A 13262-nucleotide genomic window follows, 5' to 3' on the forward strand; every position below is an offset into this window, starting at 1 on the left:
CATATACATACACAGGTGTGTATGTGGCTGGTATCTCTATAATCCACCCTTACACTTTCCCACACTGCCCATCATAGAGACCAGGTCCTTCCCTCTACTTCCCTAGGCAACAGATGTTACACTTACACAAAACATTTTTCATTCTTAAAAAGAAACACAGCTGTATGGACAAACTATGTAGTGTGAACTCCTCTAGTCCAGAAGCTGTTGGGGGATAGTCATGATCCCCAAGATGTCACCTTTTCCTTATGTTGATGGACGCAGCAACTGAGCTCCACAGGATTGTACTGAAAAAAGACATTAGCAACAAAGAACCACTACTCCCTGAAGCTGACTTTATTGTGTCCTGAATGACAAGACATGGGTCACCATGTTACACAAACCATGTGATTATGATCAGTATGGTCAGTAAGAATGAATAAGTTTTGCACTGGTGTTAAGTGCCAGCACTATGGGGCCACTTATCAAATGAGTGTTTCTTGAACAGCTCTGACTTCAATTATACCAGGTTGTAGCTTCAGTGAAAAGAGCACAGTGTCCTATCGGCAGCCTGGACTTGGCCAGTGCATTTCAGCAGTCTAAATGTACCCAAGAGTCCATTTACTTACTGCAAATGTCAAGAGGAGGAACTTGTTGAGGAGGACAGGGTTTTCAAGAGCAGCGCCTGATTTTATGGCTTCCCATATCTGTCATAAGAAAGAGAAGTGTCAAGGCAGGTTCTCAGGCATCTCTGAACTTCGCTCTCAAGTGAAGCACAGAGGCAAAAAGCTTCGAGCTCTTCTTTCCTCCAAGTCCAGCACCACTTAACCCAGGCTGTAAAGTAGGTTGTTACCTCACTCTGGCCACACTCCCTGTGGCCACTGAAAAGATTGAAAGAACCCAGTAACCCTACTCTTTGTCAGTCTCAGCATCCAAGGAGGCAAGCATGCCTTCCTTATTTCCCCCAACAAATGTTTACTGCCTACTAGCTACCAGGCACATTAGGATTACAGAATAAAAGACACAGTCTCTACCCTCAAGAAGCTTTGGGTTTGGTGAGGGAGATGGGCATAAATGTCCGAGTGCACCACCAGTTAGGACATGCTACCTCAAAGGGATGTGGAATTCCTGGAATTCGGTGGAACTGCCACCAAACTGGGCTGAGCAGGTGGAAGGGCAAGGAGCAAAGGAGGGATTCTAGGAGGCAGTGATCTGAACTAGATGTAGGAGATTTCTAGAAGAGGGATTATCTCGCATAATCTTGAGTATCTATGCATACTCAGCAAGTATTGCAACCAGAAGCAGAGCTGGTATGGTTTGTAGCTGCTGATCACAAGATGTTTCAGCAGCTGAAATTAGCTGCTAAACTCTGTCACTAAGCAAGGCAAACAGTTGCACCAATAGGAGCCACTGAGTGGAAGAGAAGTTCCTGCCATCGACATAATAACCTTGGAGGAGCGGGACCATTCCCCACTCCTGAGAAACTAAGGGTGTAGGAACTGCTGGGGAGTGTCGACGGAGGTAAAGGCTGAGCCCCAGGGCAAGGGGTGGGATTTCTGTGGGGAATAATCTGTGATTTTTGATGATGGATGAGAACCTGACCCCACTCTTTGGAGACAGGCTTTGAAATGTGCAGCCAGAGCAGGAGCCTAGAAGCAGTGAAGCTGCAGGCCAAGGAAAACCACCATCATCACCTGTATCACAAGCTATACCCATCTCAAGGGATGTAAAGGATGCCTTCCTCAGGACCAAAGAGAGAAGATTTCCTTCTCTGACCATGGCATCTACATAAATAAGACTCTTTTCTATTTTAAGACTAGTGTGAAGACCACTTGATTAAGTAGGTTAGAGAGGATAGGAATAAACTGTTCTCCTATTTTAATTCATAACACTCAGATGTGAAGAAGTAAGGGAAAGACACTCTTGGCAGAGAGAATATTATATCCCAAGGACAGGGGTGAGAACAAAAGTAGGGGAAGGAATTTTAAGTGATTTATTGTGATGGGGTCAGAGAAGGTAAGGGCAAGAATGACAGGGGAGAAAGGCCAAAGAGGCCAGGCCACAGGGACCTTGTAAATCAGATGGAGTAGTTTAGATGGAGCCCGAAAGATCCTAGAGAGACTCTACAATTACTTCTGATAGCATTACAGTGCTTAAAAGTGGAAGCACAAAGAACAGAGAACACAAAGGCATGCAGACACAGGAACAGAACTCTCAGGGCTGGGTCAAGCTGCTTCCAAATGCTAACTGAAAGCAGCAGCAAAGCTTTTTACAACTACCCTGCCGGGACTTTCCAGCCTATCCCCAGCTGAGAGCCTGAAGGTCTTCTCCCTGACCTTCCCGCCAACACAGGAGAGCTGCAAGTACTCTCTCCGAGATAAACCAGAGCCCACAGCTATCTTTAAGTACCTGCTCTATGCCTGTTTCCATGCCAGACCCATGTACGTGATCAGAGACACTGGACCTACCATGCTACCCCATCGTTTCCCAGCTCACCTCATCTGCTGCTTGCTCCAAAAGTAGCTTCTTATCTGCGGCCTTGAAAGCCTCAAGTGTGTTGGTATTAAAGAGCGTTCCAACAGCCGGGCAGCAGTGGGCTGGGGTGGGAGCACTCCTGGACAGGGGAGAAACATGGTTAGGCAGGCACAGCCAGGACAGCAGTGGGAGACAAAGGACAGTGGTCTATAGGGTAAAGAAAGATTAATCACATGTTTCTTTGGGAAAAGATGAATATCCTTGCTTAAGAACTAAAAAAAATAGGCATTATATGCATGAAAAAAGCCTGTATATTCCTTTGCCCTTATCTCTCTTCCACTGCCCACCACTCCACCCTCAAATATAAGTTCATTACCTAGTTTTTACTCTTTCCCATCTTTAACCTGAAAGGGAAACATCAATTATTGAAGTTCTACTGTGCCACTTGTATAGACAAGTGTTGAATTTTCCTAACAGCTCTTTCTCCCAGTTAAAAGCTTAAGTAACTGGCCTAAGGTCACATAAAGGCAGAGCAGTATTCTAAAGCCAGAACTAGCAGACTCCATGGTACTGAAGGTACTGAGCTGCCTACTTCCCACTCAGACACTCTCAGGCTTCAAGGCCCTGCTCTAAACCCTCCCCTTCCAGGAAGCCCCTCCCATTTCTCTGGTTATGGCCAGCAGAGGAAAATGAGCATCACATTTTATTTTATTTTATTTTTTAAAGATTTTATTTCTTTATTTGACAGACAGAAAGAGAAAACATAAGCAGGAGTGGCAGGCAGAGGGAGAGGGAGAAGCAGGCTCCCACTGAGCAGGGAGCTCAATGCAGGGCTCAATTCCAGGACCCTAGGGGTCAAGACCTGAGCTGAAGGCAGAGGCATAACCGCTAAACCGACTGTGCCATCCAGGCATCCCAAGCACCACATTTTAATGTGTCTTGAAGACTGACCATCATACACACTCAACTAGAAGACAGTAAGCTCCCCGAGGGCAGGAAACATGTCTCCAGACCTCACCCCACCCAAAGAGGCTCCACACAGAGTCACTGCAGAGCAAACTCCTAGTGGTTGTCTGAGTCACCCAGATAATGTCATACCCAGGCTACCTACCAATCTATCATGTGACATGATACAGAGTAATCAAAATCAGGGGAGCAGAAGATGAGTTAATTCTGAATACAAACTCAGATGTGGAAACATCTGGTCTCTTCCCTGAAATGATTAATTTGTGTTTCAGAGGTTACAGATGCTAAATGAAAATACCCATTTCATTAGTAGCCTAATATTGTTGTCAATTATAATTGCTGCAGAAAGAATGCATTTTTATTGATTGTACAGTTTCAAAGACCTCATATCTCTTGGAGTCTTGGAGTGTAAAATTGGATTCACAGGGGCTGCGAGGAGAAAAGATGGAAACCTAGAACAGGTGTGGAGGGGTGTGATGGGTAGCAAAGGCTGTGGCAAATGCTACCTGCAGGGCTCAGATGCCAAGTCCTAGGGAAAAAGTACCTTTCAATGGCCAGAGCTTTCCCTTGGAGGCGGACAAGTCAGCAAATCATATGTTGTTTCTCACAACTCTACTCCAATAAAATATTTTTCATCCACGTGGGAGGAGGACATCAAAAAACAGTTTTGAAGACAAAGAGAAATCACAAAAGGGCAAGACTCAGCGGAGAGGGAGGAGGAAAGAAGCACAGTGGTTGGTATACTAGGCCCCTGACATTCAGACTTGGCTTTATGAATTACTGCTGAAACAGAAAGAACAAAGCTCTGATCTAATTCTGATACAGGCACAAGAAGAAGGTACCCTTCTTCCTAAGTGCTGGAGTGTCCCAGGTGTGTGAATGCAGTGCCAAAGTGTCACCATGAAAAGTCAAGCAACTGCCAGCACACTGGTCAGGCTCCTAGAACATAGTGCTCATGCAGGTTAATCAGTGAGGACAAGGTGAAGTTTCAAAGGAGAAGACTTTTTCAGGAGTAAAGTCCCACCAGGGAAGGTAGCCAAGGAAACGAATTTAAAAAGTGATGGGGGAGGAAAAGCCATCCTGCCAAACTCTCCAGGTTCAAGTTCACTTGTTTCACACAGATGGCTCAGAAGAAGAGTAGAAAGAGCCCTGGACTTGGATACAACAGAATTTAGTATACATCCTGGTCCTAGACACTTATTAGTTTCTTACAAATTCTATTGATATTAAATGCCCTGAATAGGCAAATCCATAAGGTAGAAAGTAGACTTTCTAGGTTAGAAAGGTTACTAGGCCTGGGGCGGAGGGGGGGGGCGGGGGAGAAGGGAAGAATGTAGAGTAACTGCTAACAGGTATAGGCTTGCTTTCTGGAGTGATGAAAATGTCCTAGAATTAGTGGTGGCAGCTGCAAAACCTTGTGAATACACTAAAAACTGCTGCATTATACATTTGAAAGTGGTCAGTTTTATGATATGTAAATTATATCTCAATAACACTGTTAAAAGATCAGAATTAGAAATCTTCCCCATATACGGAAGCCAGCAGCAAACTCACAATGCTGTGCAGACTAACCAGGTAAAGGACTGATCTTAGAAAGGCCACAAGTCTGGGCCTGCTTGAGGATGCTAGCTCTAGAAACTTGGCTTTCACTTCATTCAGTCTCCCAGGACTTACTGAGGAAAGTACTGAAGCTGGTTAGCACCTGTTATTCACATCTGGCCAAAGGCAGGCATGTAGCCAGAGCCCTCAAAACAGGCAGGGTAGTGGCCAGGACAGAATAAATCCCTCAGAAGAAAGACAGAGGTAGTTTTTGAATCTCTGCTCCACATGCACAGCTCTGCATGCCCATGAGGAACTCTGGGAACCTGGAAGTCACACTCAGTCTGGGGGCATGTGCCATTATCTCCTGCTTGCTATAATAATTTGAGAATCTGTTTTGCAATATCCGCTAACAGACTCCACTGCTGTCTTTCCCACCAACCACACCACATCCCATTTTAGACAACCATGCATTTAGACTGCTTGTAATTGATTTCAACAGTTATTTGAGCAACTAGTACATGTCAGATCTGTGTTAGGGGCTAACAAGATAGCAGAGATTAAGAGAGCCTGTGTCCTGCCCAGATGATTTTGCATAGGAGTCTCATTTCCTTAACTATTTTTTATCTTTTATTTTATTTTATTTTATTTACTTATTTATTTATTTTTTAAGATTTTATTTATTTATTCATAAGAGATACACACACAGAGAGAGAGGCAGAGACACAGGCAGAGGGAGAAGCAGGCTCCATGCAGGGAGCCTGATATGGGACTCGATCCCGGGACTCCAGGCTCATGCCCTGGGCCAAAGGCAGGCGCTAAACTGCTGAGCCACCCAGGGATCCCCCTTAACTATTTTTTAAAGTTTTTTTGAGGGCAACGGTTATGCCTTCTATTTCTCTAAGTCCAACTTGAGGCTTAGAAAAGAAAATATTTCTTCTGACTGCAAAGATAAATGTTCCTAAAGGGAAAGAAGCCCATAGAAAGGAAAACTTTTGTTTTAATGGGTCAGTTTCACATTTATGCAGAGATTTTTCACTGAAATCTATTCTTCCCTTCTTAAGCAGAAATAGAGTACATATATGCTGCTTGTAGTGGGGCACCATGCTTCCCAGTCTTCCTTGCAACACAGGTGAGGGCCCACGCTCTCCCCAATGGAACCTAAGTGACACATGTCTCTGCTTCGCAAGGTAAAAAGTGACAATTCAGGTTGCTGGTGGGTTTTTTTTACTTGTTTTTTCTCTTTCTTTCAAGATTTTATTTAAATTCAAATTAGTTAACATATAGTACAGTATTAGTTTTAGGGTAGAATTTAGTGATTAGTCACTTGCACATAACACCCAGTGTTCATCACATTAAGTGCCCTCCTTATTGCCTACCACCCAGTTACTCCATTCCCCCATACACCTCCCCTCCAGCAACCCTCAGTTTGTCTCCTCTAAGTAGGAGTCTTCTCGTGGTTTGTCTCCCTCTCTGTTATTTTATTTTTCCTTCCCTCCCCCTATGTTCATCTGTTTTGTTTAAATACCACATGATTTCACTCATATGCAGAATTTAGGATACTTTTTTTTTTTAAGTAGGCTCTATGCTCAACATGGGGCTTGAACTCCCACCCCTCAGTTCAAGAGTCACATTCTCCACTGACTGAGTCAGCCAGGTGCCCCCCGACGATTCAGTTCAGTTTTAAGCAGCACACACAGACAAGCCCTCCAGAATGATGGAAACATAGAGGGAAGAACACTGAGTCCCAATCCTAGACTATTAAATGGGCAAGAAATAAATCTCCTCTGTACTTGGATCATTACATTTTGGGGTCTGGTTTGGCAGTACACCCTACCCTAAGACAGCTCTCTCCAGTGCAAGATGGTTGATGACTGATGAAATACTACTTGACTGCTAATTCACCTAATGTGATGTGGAGAACAGGACCTTATAGTGCTAACTGCTGGCAGACACCCATTAGGCTTCCAGGGACTCAGAGGATAAGGGATTTACCTGATGCTATGAAAAGCTGAGATACTCTTGGCATCTATAAATGAGTATTAGGACCCTTAGCTCTTCAGCTGTATCTTATTCCTCTCTGCACGCCCAGTGCCTAGCACATCCTATTGTCAAAACACAGAGGAAGCAATCAATAAGTATTTCTGAAATAACTACTACACCTTCACTTTTATTACAGCACAGAACATACTACAATGCAAATACTTATCTTCTACCCCTATCCAGAGCTCTGTGTTTCCTAAGTCTTTGCATTCCTACCACCTACACATCCTGCACATAAGAGGCATTCAACATCTGATGAACAGATTTATAAACAATTTCCCTACAAACCCATGCAGATGTACAGCAATAAAACAAAGAAAGAATAATAATGAAAATAATTTGGATATGAAGAACTCCTTTCTTCTGTGGAGCTCCAAGCACTTACATTAAACTCCCTAGCTCTCTTAGCCTTTTTGGGCTACTATAACAAAACATCACAGACCAGGTGGCTTATGAATGACAGAAATTTATTTCTCATAGTTCTAGAGGCTGGAAATCCAAGATCAAGGTGCCAGCATGGTCAGGTTCTGGTGAAGGCCCTCTTCCAGTCACAGACTACACACTTTTCTCACTATGTCCTCAAGTGGTAGATGATGTGTATCCATCTCTGGGGGTCTGTTAAGGCACTGGTCAGACTTATAAGGCCTCTGTCTCATTATCTAACTCCCTCCCAAAGGCCCCACCTCCTGATACCATCACTGTGGGCACAGGGTTTTCAACATATGAATTTTGGCAGGGACACAAACACTCAGACCAAAAGCACCAATCATCCTAAGACAGATTCAGAAAATCACAGACTTATAAAACCAGAAGGAATGTCAGAAGCCAAGTGCCAGAGATGAGGAAACTGAAGATGAGGAAACTAAAAGCACTTACTCTAGGTAACAGAGTTAACCCGCTACAGATATCAGGTCGGCCAGCTCCAGCTCCACCACTAGGGCATGCTTCATTCCTGCCCATCTCCCCAACAACCCAGCACACACCCTTGTACGCTGCGGGTATTTAATAGCACAATGAAAAGATGGGACTAGTCAAATCGAGCCATTCATGTGAAAGTCATAGCTGCCCAATCAAATTTTCTTACCTTCATCAACTAAAATTTCTGGATTGTTCAAGTTTAAGATGTTTGAATTTTGTAATAAGATCAAAACCTAACTTCTGTGAATTGCTTTTTCCTATAATTAATTGTTCCAAAGAATAAAATTATTAAAATCTATTAAAAGATATAACCCTTCAGTCTAGTTCCAAAATAAAGATGAGAACAAGTCTAACTGGCAATTAATGTTAGATTCTCCAGATCACACTAAAACTACACTGTTGATATGCCCCCTTGAACATCTTCAGATAATTTAATGATTGTACACTGTGGGTTATTTTCCTTATTATCTTATAATTGCTTCAAAGGTAAATTAATCTCTACCAAAACAAGAGAGAGATTATCAGGATTGGATTTGTTTTGACAAGCAATCACAAGGAATTTATTACAGAGCAAGAAAGGTCTGAAGAGAACAAGAAACACCAACACATACCTTTTAAAGATATAAAGACTAATATATTTTTTAACAGGACCATGTTTTATTTTTCCTAAGCCATTTTTCCTCTCAAAGTGTGGCATATTATTTATTTCAGCATATCAAATCCCTGATTTACGTGGGATTTGATAGGGGAAAGGACTAGTATCAGCTTGGATTTATGTTATACAGTTAAATTTTGCAATTTGAGATAGAGGAATCAAATGTGTTGACTTTTTGAGAGATTTTAAAAATATATTCTATGCCTAAAATCAACATCACAAGAAACAACACGTGTTGGCAAGGATATGGGAAAAAAAGGAATCCTCATGCACTGCTGGTAAGAATGCAAACTGGTACAGCCACTGTGGAAAACACTATGGAGCCTCTTCAAAAAATTAAAGATATAGTACTGTATGATCCAGTAACTGCAATACTGGGTATTTACCCAAAAAAGACAATAACACTAATTCAAAGGGATGTATGCACCCCTATGCTTACAGCAGAATTATTTACAACTGTCAAATTATGGAAGCAGCCCAAATGTCCACCAATTGATGAATGGATAAAGAGGATGCGGTAGATACATACAATGGAATGTTATTCAGCCCGAAAAAAGAATGAAATCTTGCCATTTGCAACAACATGGATGGAACCAGAGAGTGAAATAACTCAAATACATATGATATCACTTACTTAAGAAATTAAGAAACAAATGAGCAAAGGGGATGAGAGAGAGAAATCAAGAAACAGACTCTTAATTATAGAGAACAAATGGATGGATGGCAAAGGGGAAGAGGATGAAGAGATGGGTTAAATGGGTGATGGGGATTAGGGAGGACGATGTCATGATAAGCACCGGGTAAGGTGTGTAACTGTTCAATTCCTATGTTATACACCTGAAACTAATATAATTGTATTAACTAACTGAAATTAAAATAAAAACTAAAAAAAGCCAAAAACAAATAAATAAAATAAAAATAAAAAATATATTCTAGGGATACTTTACTTGCAATACCCTAACCTTTGACTATTGCTACTTTCAAAAGCCAGGTAGTCCTTACAAAGACCGCTTGGCTTTTCTCATAGCCTACATCTTGACACTGCTAATGTGGAGAAAGCAAAAAACACTGACCACCCTGAAGCCTTCAATTCTTCAACCATTAATTGTTGTATAGCCCCTCAATATGGTTTCAGCTCCACCCTCCCGTGTGGAATTCAGTTTGGAACTACAAACAGCCTAATCAACAAATCCAATGGCCCTTGCACTGAACACTGACCTTTCTGCTTCTCACATGTTGATCAACTCTTTCCTTCCTGAAAGCATCCATCTTTGGTTTCTGTAACACTTTTCTGGTTCTTCTTCCTCTCCGACAATTCTCATCTCCTTTGAGAGTTCTGTATCTTCCTTCTTGCACTCCCTCATCAGATTCATTCACTGTTCTGGCCCTTTGTTCTTCTTATATGATAGCCTCATGATCTCCTCTACATGGATGACCCTTCCTCCTTGACTCCAGTGCCTCTTGGACATTTCTGCCAGATGATGCCATCTCAAACTCAATATGTTTTAAACCAAGTGTACATCCTCCTAAAAATCAAATCCCCCTCCTGGTCTATTTCTGTGGAAGATAACAAAATGCCCCTAGCTACTCAGACTACAACCTGGGAAATAGATTTCACTTTTCTCTCATCTCTGCTTCCTAAATTTAGCCACCTATGACCTTGGGCAAGCCATTTTACCTTCTGACCCATGGTTTCTTTGTCTGGAAAAAAAGAAAAGTCACATCTGGCAGGTCTGAAAGGATTACATATGTGCAAACATCCACATAATCAGGTCAATAAATATCTCTCTTCTCTCCAGCACTCCCTATGGCCCCCAATAAGAAAAAAAACTAAACTTTTTGGGGGTATATGTCATATTTCTTTGTATAATACCTTACACAGTGGCTTGTATACAGAAGTAGCCTAATAAATGTTCACTGATGCCCATGGATAAGCAACTGAAGGAGTAAGTCAAGAAGTACCAATAAGGAATCACAAAATATTAACTAAAATCAAAAGCAGAAAGGATATTATCTAAGTCTCAATCAATCTAGATACTTGGCACCTAATAAGCTCTGATAATTATCTGCTGAAAAAATAATCCAGTAGTCCTAAGCATCTAGCACATGTCTCTGTGCAGTGGGGGCTACAAGAGAACTGAGGAGATGGCCCTGCTTCTGGTGGCTCCCCCAGTTCTCCCTGCAGCCCACCTAGGTGCAAGGTTAAGGATGCTTATTCCTCACAAAAAACAAACATTTTAGATTTTAAGCAGAAAAATACTCACATGTCAAAAGCACTGAACTCCAACGTTAAGCGAGCTGGCAGCCCAGCAGAATCACCTGGACAGAAGCATTATCACATTTTCCATTATGAGTCAGCAATAGCATTCATAACTAAAACATCTGTGAATAATTTTGTTCTCTTTCTTGAGCACTAAGTGCCCTGTCCAAATTCCTGGTCATCCATATTCAATAGGGACTTAGTGGAAGATGCCAGAGCTTTTCTGAATTTGAGGAATTTATTAAGAATATAAAAAAAAAATTCATCAGGGGATCCCTGGGTGGCTCAGCGGTTTAGCGCCTGCCTTCAGCCCAGGATGTAATCCTGGAGTCCTGGGATCGAGTCCCACATCCGGCTCCCTGCATGGAGCCTGCTTCTCCTTCTCTTTCTGCCTCTCTCTCTGTCTCTCATGAATGAATGAATGAATGAATGAATGAATAAATAAATATCTTTAAAAAAACTTAATCAGGAAAAAAAAGAGTTTCCAATCTCCTCCCTTAGCAATTCTAAGCAATAGGTATTGATTTTTTAGATTAATAACTGGAGTCTCACTACTCACTTTCTTTTCCCCACAACAGAGGAAAAGTGAAAATGAACTTGTGTTAAAAGTCAGGAAGTAAAATGGGGATAAAAGGTATAGCCTCAAGAATATAACCAATGTTATTGTAGTAGCACTGTATGGTGACAGATTGTGGTAGCTACACTTGTGGTGAGCACAGCATAATGTATAAACGTGTCAAATCACTATGTTGTAAATCTGAAATTAACATAGCACTGTGTGTGAACTACACTCAAATAAAAATTAATTAATTAATTAATTAATTAATTAATTAAAGACAGACAGTTGGGAAGTAAAATAGAAACCAGTGAAGGGTATTAATTATAAAAGACAAGGGTGTCCCTTTTCTGAAGGAAAGCTGACCCTATACTGGAGGGCAGAGAACATAACAAAAGACGATGGAGTTTACTGTTGCCTACCATTGTAGTAATAGCCCTTAATATCCTTCGGAGCTTCATCTAGCCGATACTCATTCAGCTTCCTCTGGGTCAACTCATGCCAGAATCCCACATCCAAGGCACTGCTAAAGGGAGCAAACAGCAATTTGGAGAGCCCGGGATCCCCCAGAGCTGCTGCCATCATTTGGTGCCTCCTAAAAAAACAAAACAGAACACAGCGAAACAGCGCAAAATATGAGGAAAAAAAACATGTGTAATAAGGCATAATCAAAACAAAAAGTGATGGGAAGTACACAGGCTACCTGAAGACATAACTGAAAACCATCCTGAGTAATCTGCCTATGTTGCCAAGTTTCACCTCCTGATGACACAACTGATTGTCTAAGTAAAGTAAAGCTCTTTCTCTGAGGCCTTTCTGGCCTTTACCTCTGTATCTTCCCTTTTCATTCAAGTCAGTCTGATGCTGCACAAGTGCTACTCCTTCCCTGACATAATCCCTGTCTCATAAATATCTGCCCTCCTGTATGGTCCTGGAGAACTTCACAAGTGCAAAACCCAAGCCCAATTGGCCAGAAACACAACAGAGCCAACTGTCAGACCTCTGAGTGACAGCAGCACTTGAGCACCTCCCGCTGAGGAGAATGAAGAAATTTTTGCCCATCTAACCTGCATTTTTTTATATCACATATTTTACCTTTTAAATGCATGGAAAATGTGCATTTTCTTTACTATACAGATTTTAGTATTTCATTCCCCATCCCCCGACATCATCAAATAAATATGACCCTACAGGCAATCATGCATGTGTGCACTATAACTCCCCTGTCTCTGCACACTCTCAGGGGGATACCACCCCCAGCTAGAGAAGTACAATACTAGAGGAACTCAGTATATCCAAAAAGCAAAAGTGGGAGAGGTCTCTTCACTTTCCACCCTAATTTCCCTATGGCCAGATATAATAGTATTTCTTCAGCAGAATGGATGAAGAGTCATGCTAGATGACAACAGTTCACATCTTTTACTGTCTGAATTTTGAGCCAAGATTATTACATAGCTTTCAGTTTTCCAAACTTGTTTGACTTTGAAATTAAGAGGTAATGAGCTTTCGACTGATAATAACTAGATGGTAAAATGCAAAGTTATCACTACATGAAAGTGCTAAAAATACAGAAAGAGATGAGTATGGGGTAGAACTGGGAGGAAGTCTCAGGGAAGAAGCTCTTTAAAACTCCCACTGCCTCAGTATCCACTCTCAAATCATGCTTCAGACATCTGACCAAAGGTTTTCAAACTTTTCCCAGTGTGAGGGCTTATTAAAGACTGAGGATGCCTGGGGTCCACCTGCTGGAGGGAAAAAGGGAGGGTGAAGGTGAGGAGTCTCCAGGTTGGACTGGCAGGTCTGATTCAAGTCTGATACTATCTTGATGGTTTTAGGCCACTGCCACTCTTAGTTTTGGAGGCCCCACCTCC

The 13262-nt window shown here is 41.9% G+C and overlaps 1 protein-coding gene across 5 annotated transcripts in view; it reads right to left on the bottom strand.

The window, feature by feature from the left end:
• ATG7 (autophagy related 7) overlaps positions 1-13262 on the bottom strand; it is a 234381-nt gene that overhangs the window by 204994 nt on the left and 16125 nt on the right. For all 5 annotated transcript variants that reach the window (XM_055343913.1, XM_055343912.1, XM_055343911.1 and 2 more), the window contains 4 exons: positions 11814-11986; positions 10840-10894; positions 2476-2593; positions 609-686 (listed from right to left, as the gene is read on the bottom strand). In XM_055343913.1, the coding sequence (XP_055199888.1) occupies positions 609-686; positions 2476-2593; positions 10840-10894; positions 11814-11976 (414 nt within the window). In that variant the 5' untranslated portion in view covers positions 11977-11986. The remainder of the gene's footprint in view (positions 1-608; positions 687-2475; positions 2594-10839; positions 10895-11813; positions 11987-13262) is intronic.

The sequence above is a fragment of the Nyctereutes procyonoides genome, unplaced genomic scaffold, assembly GCF_905146905.1.
Source record: "Nyctereutes procyonoides isolate TBG_1078 unplaced genomic scaffold, NYPRO_anot_genome, whole genome shotgun sequence".
Classification (NCBI taxonomy): domain Eukaryota; kingdom Metazoa; phylum Chordata; class Mammalia; order Carnivora; family Canidae; genus Nyctereutes; species Nyctereutes procyonoides.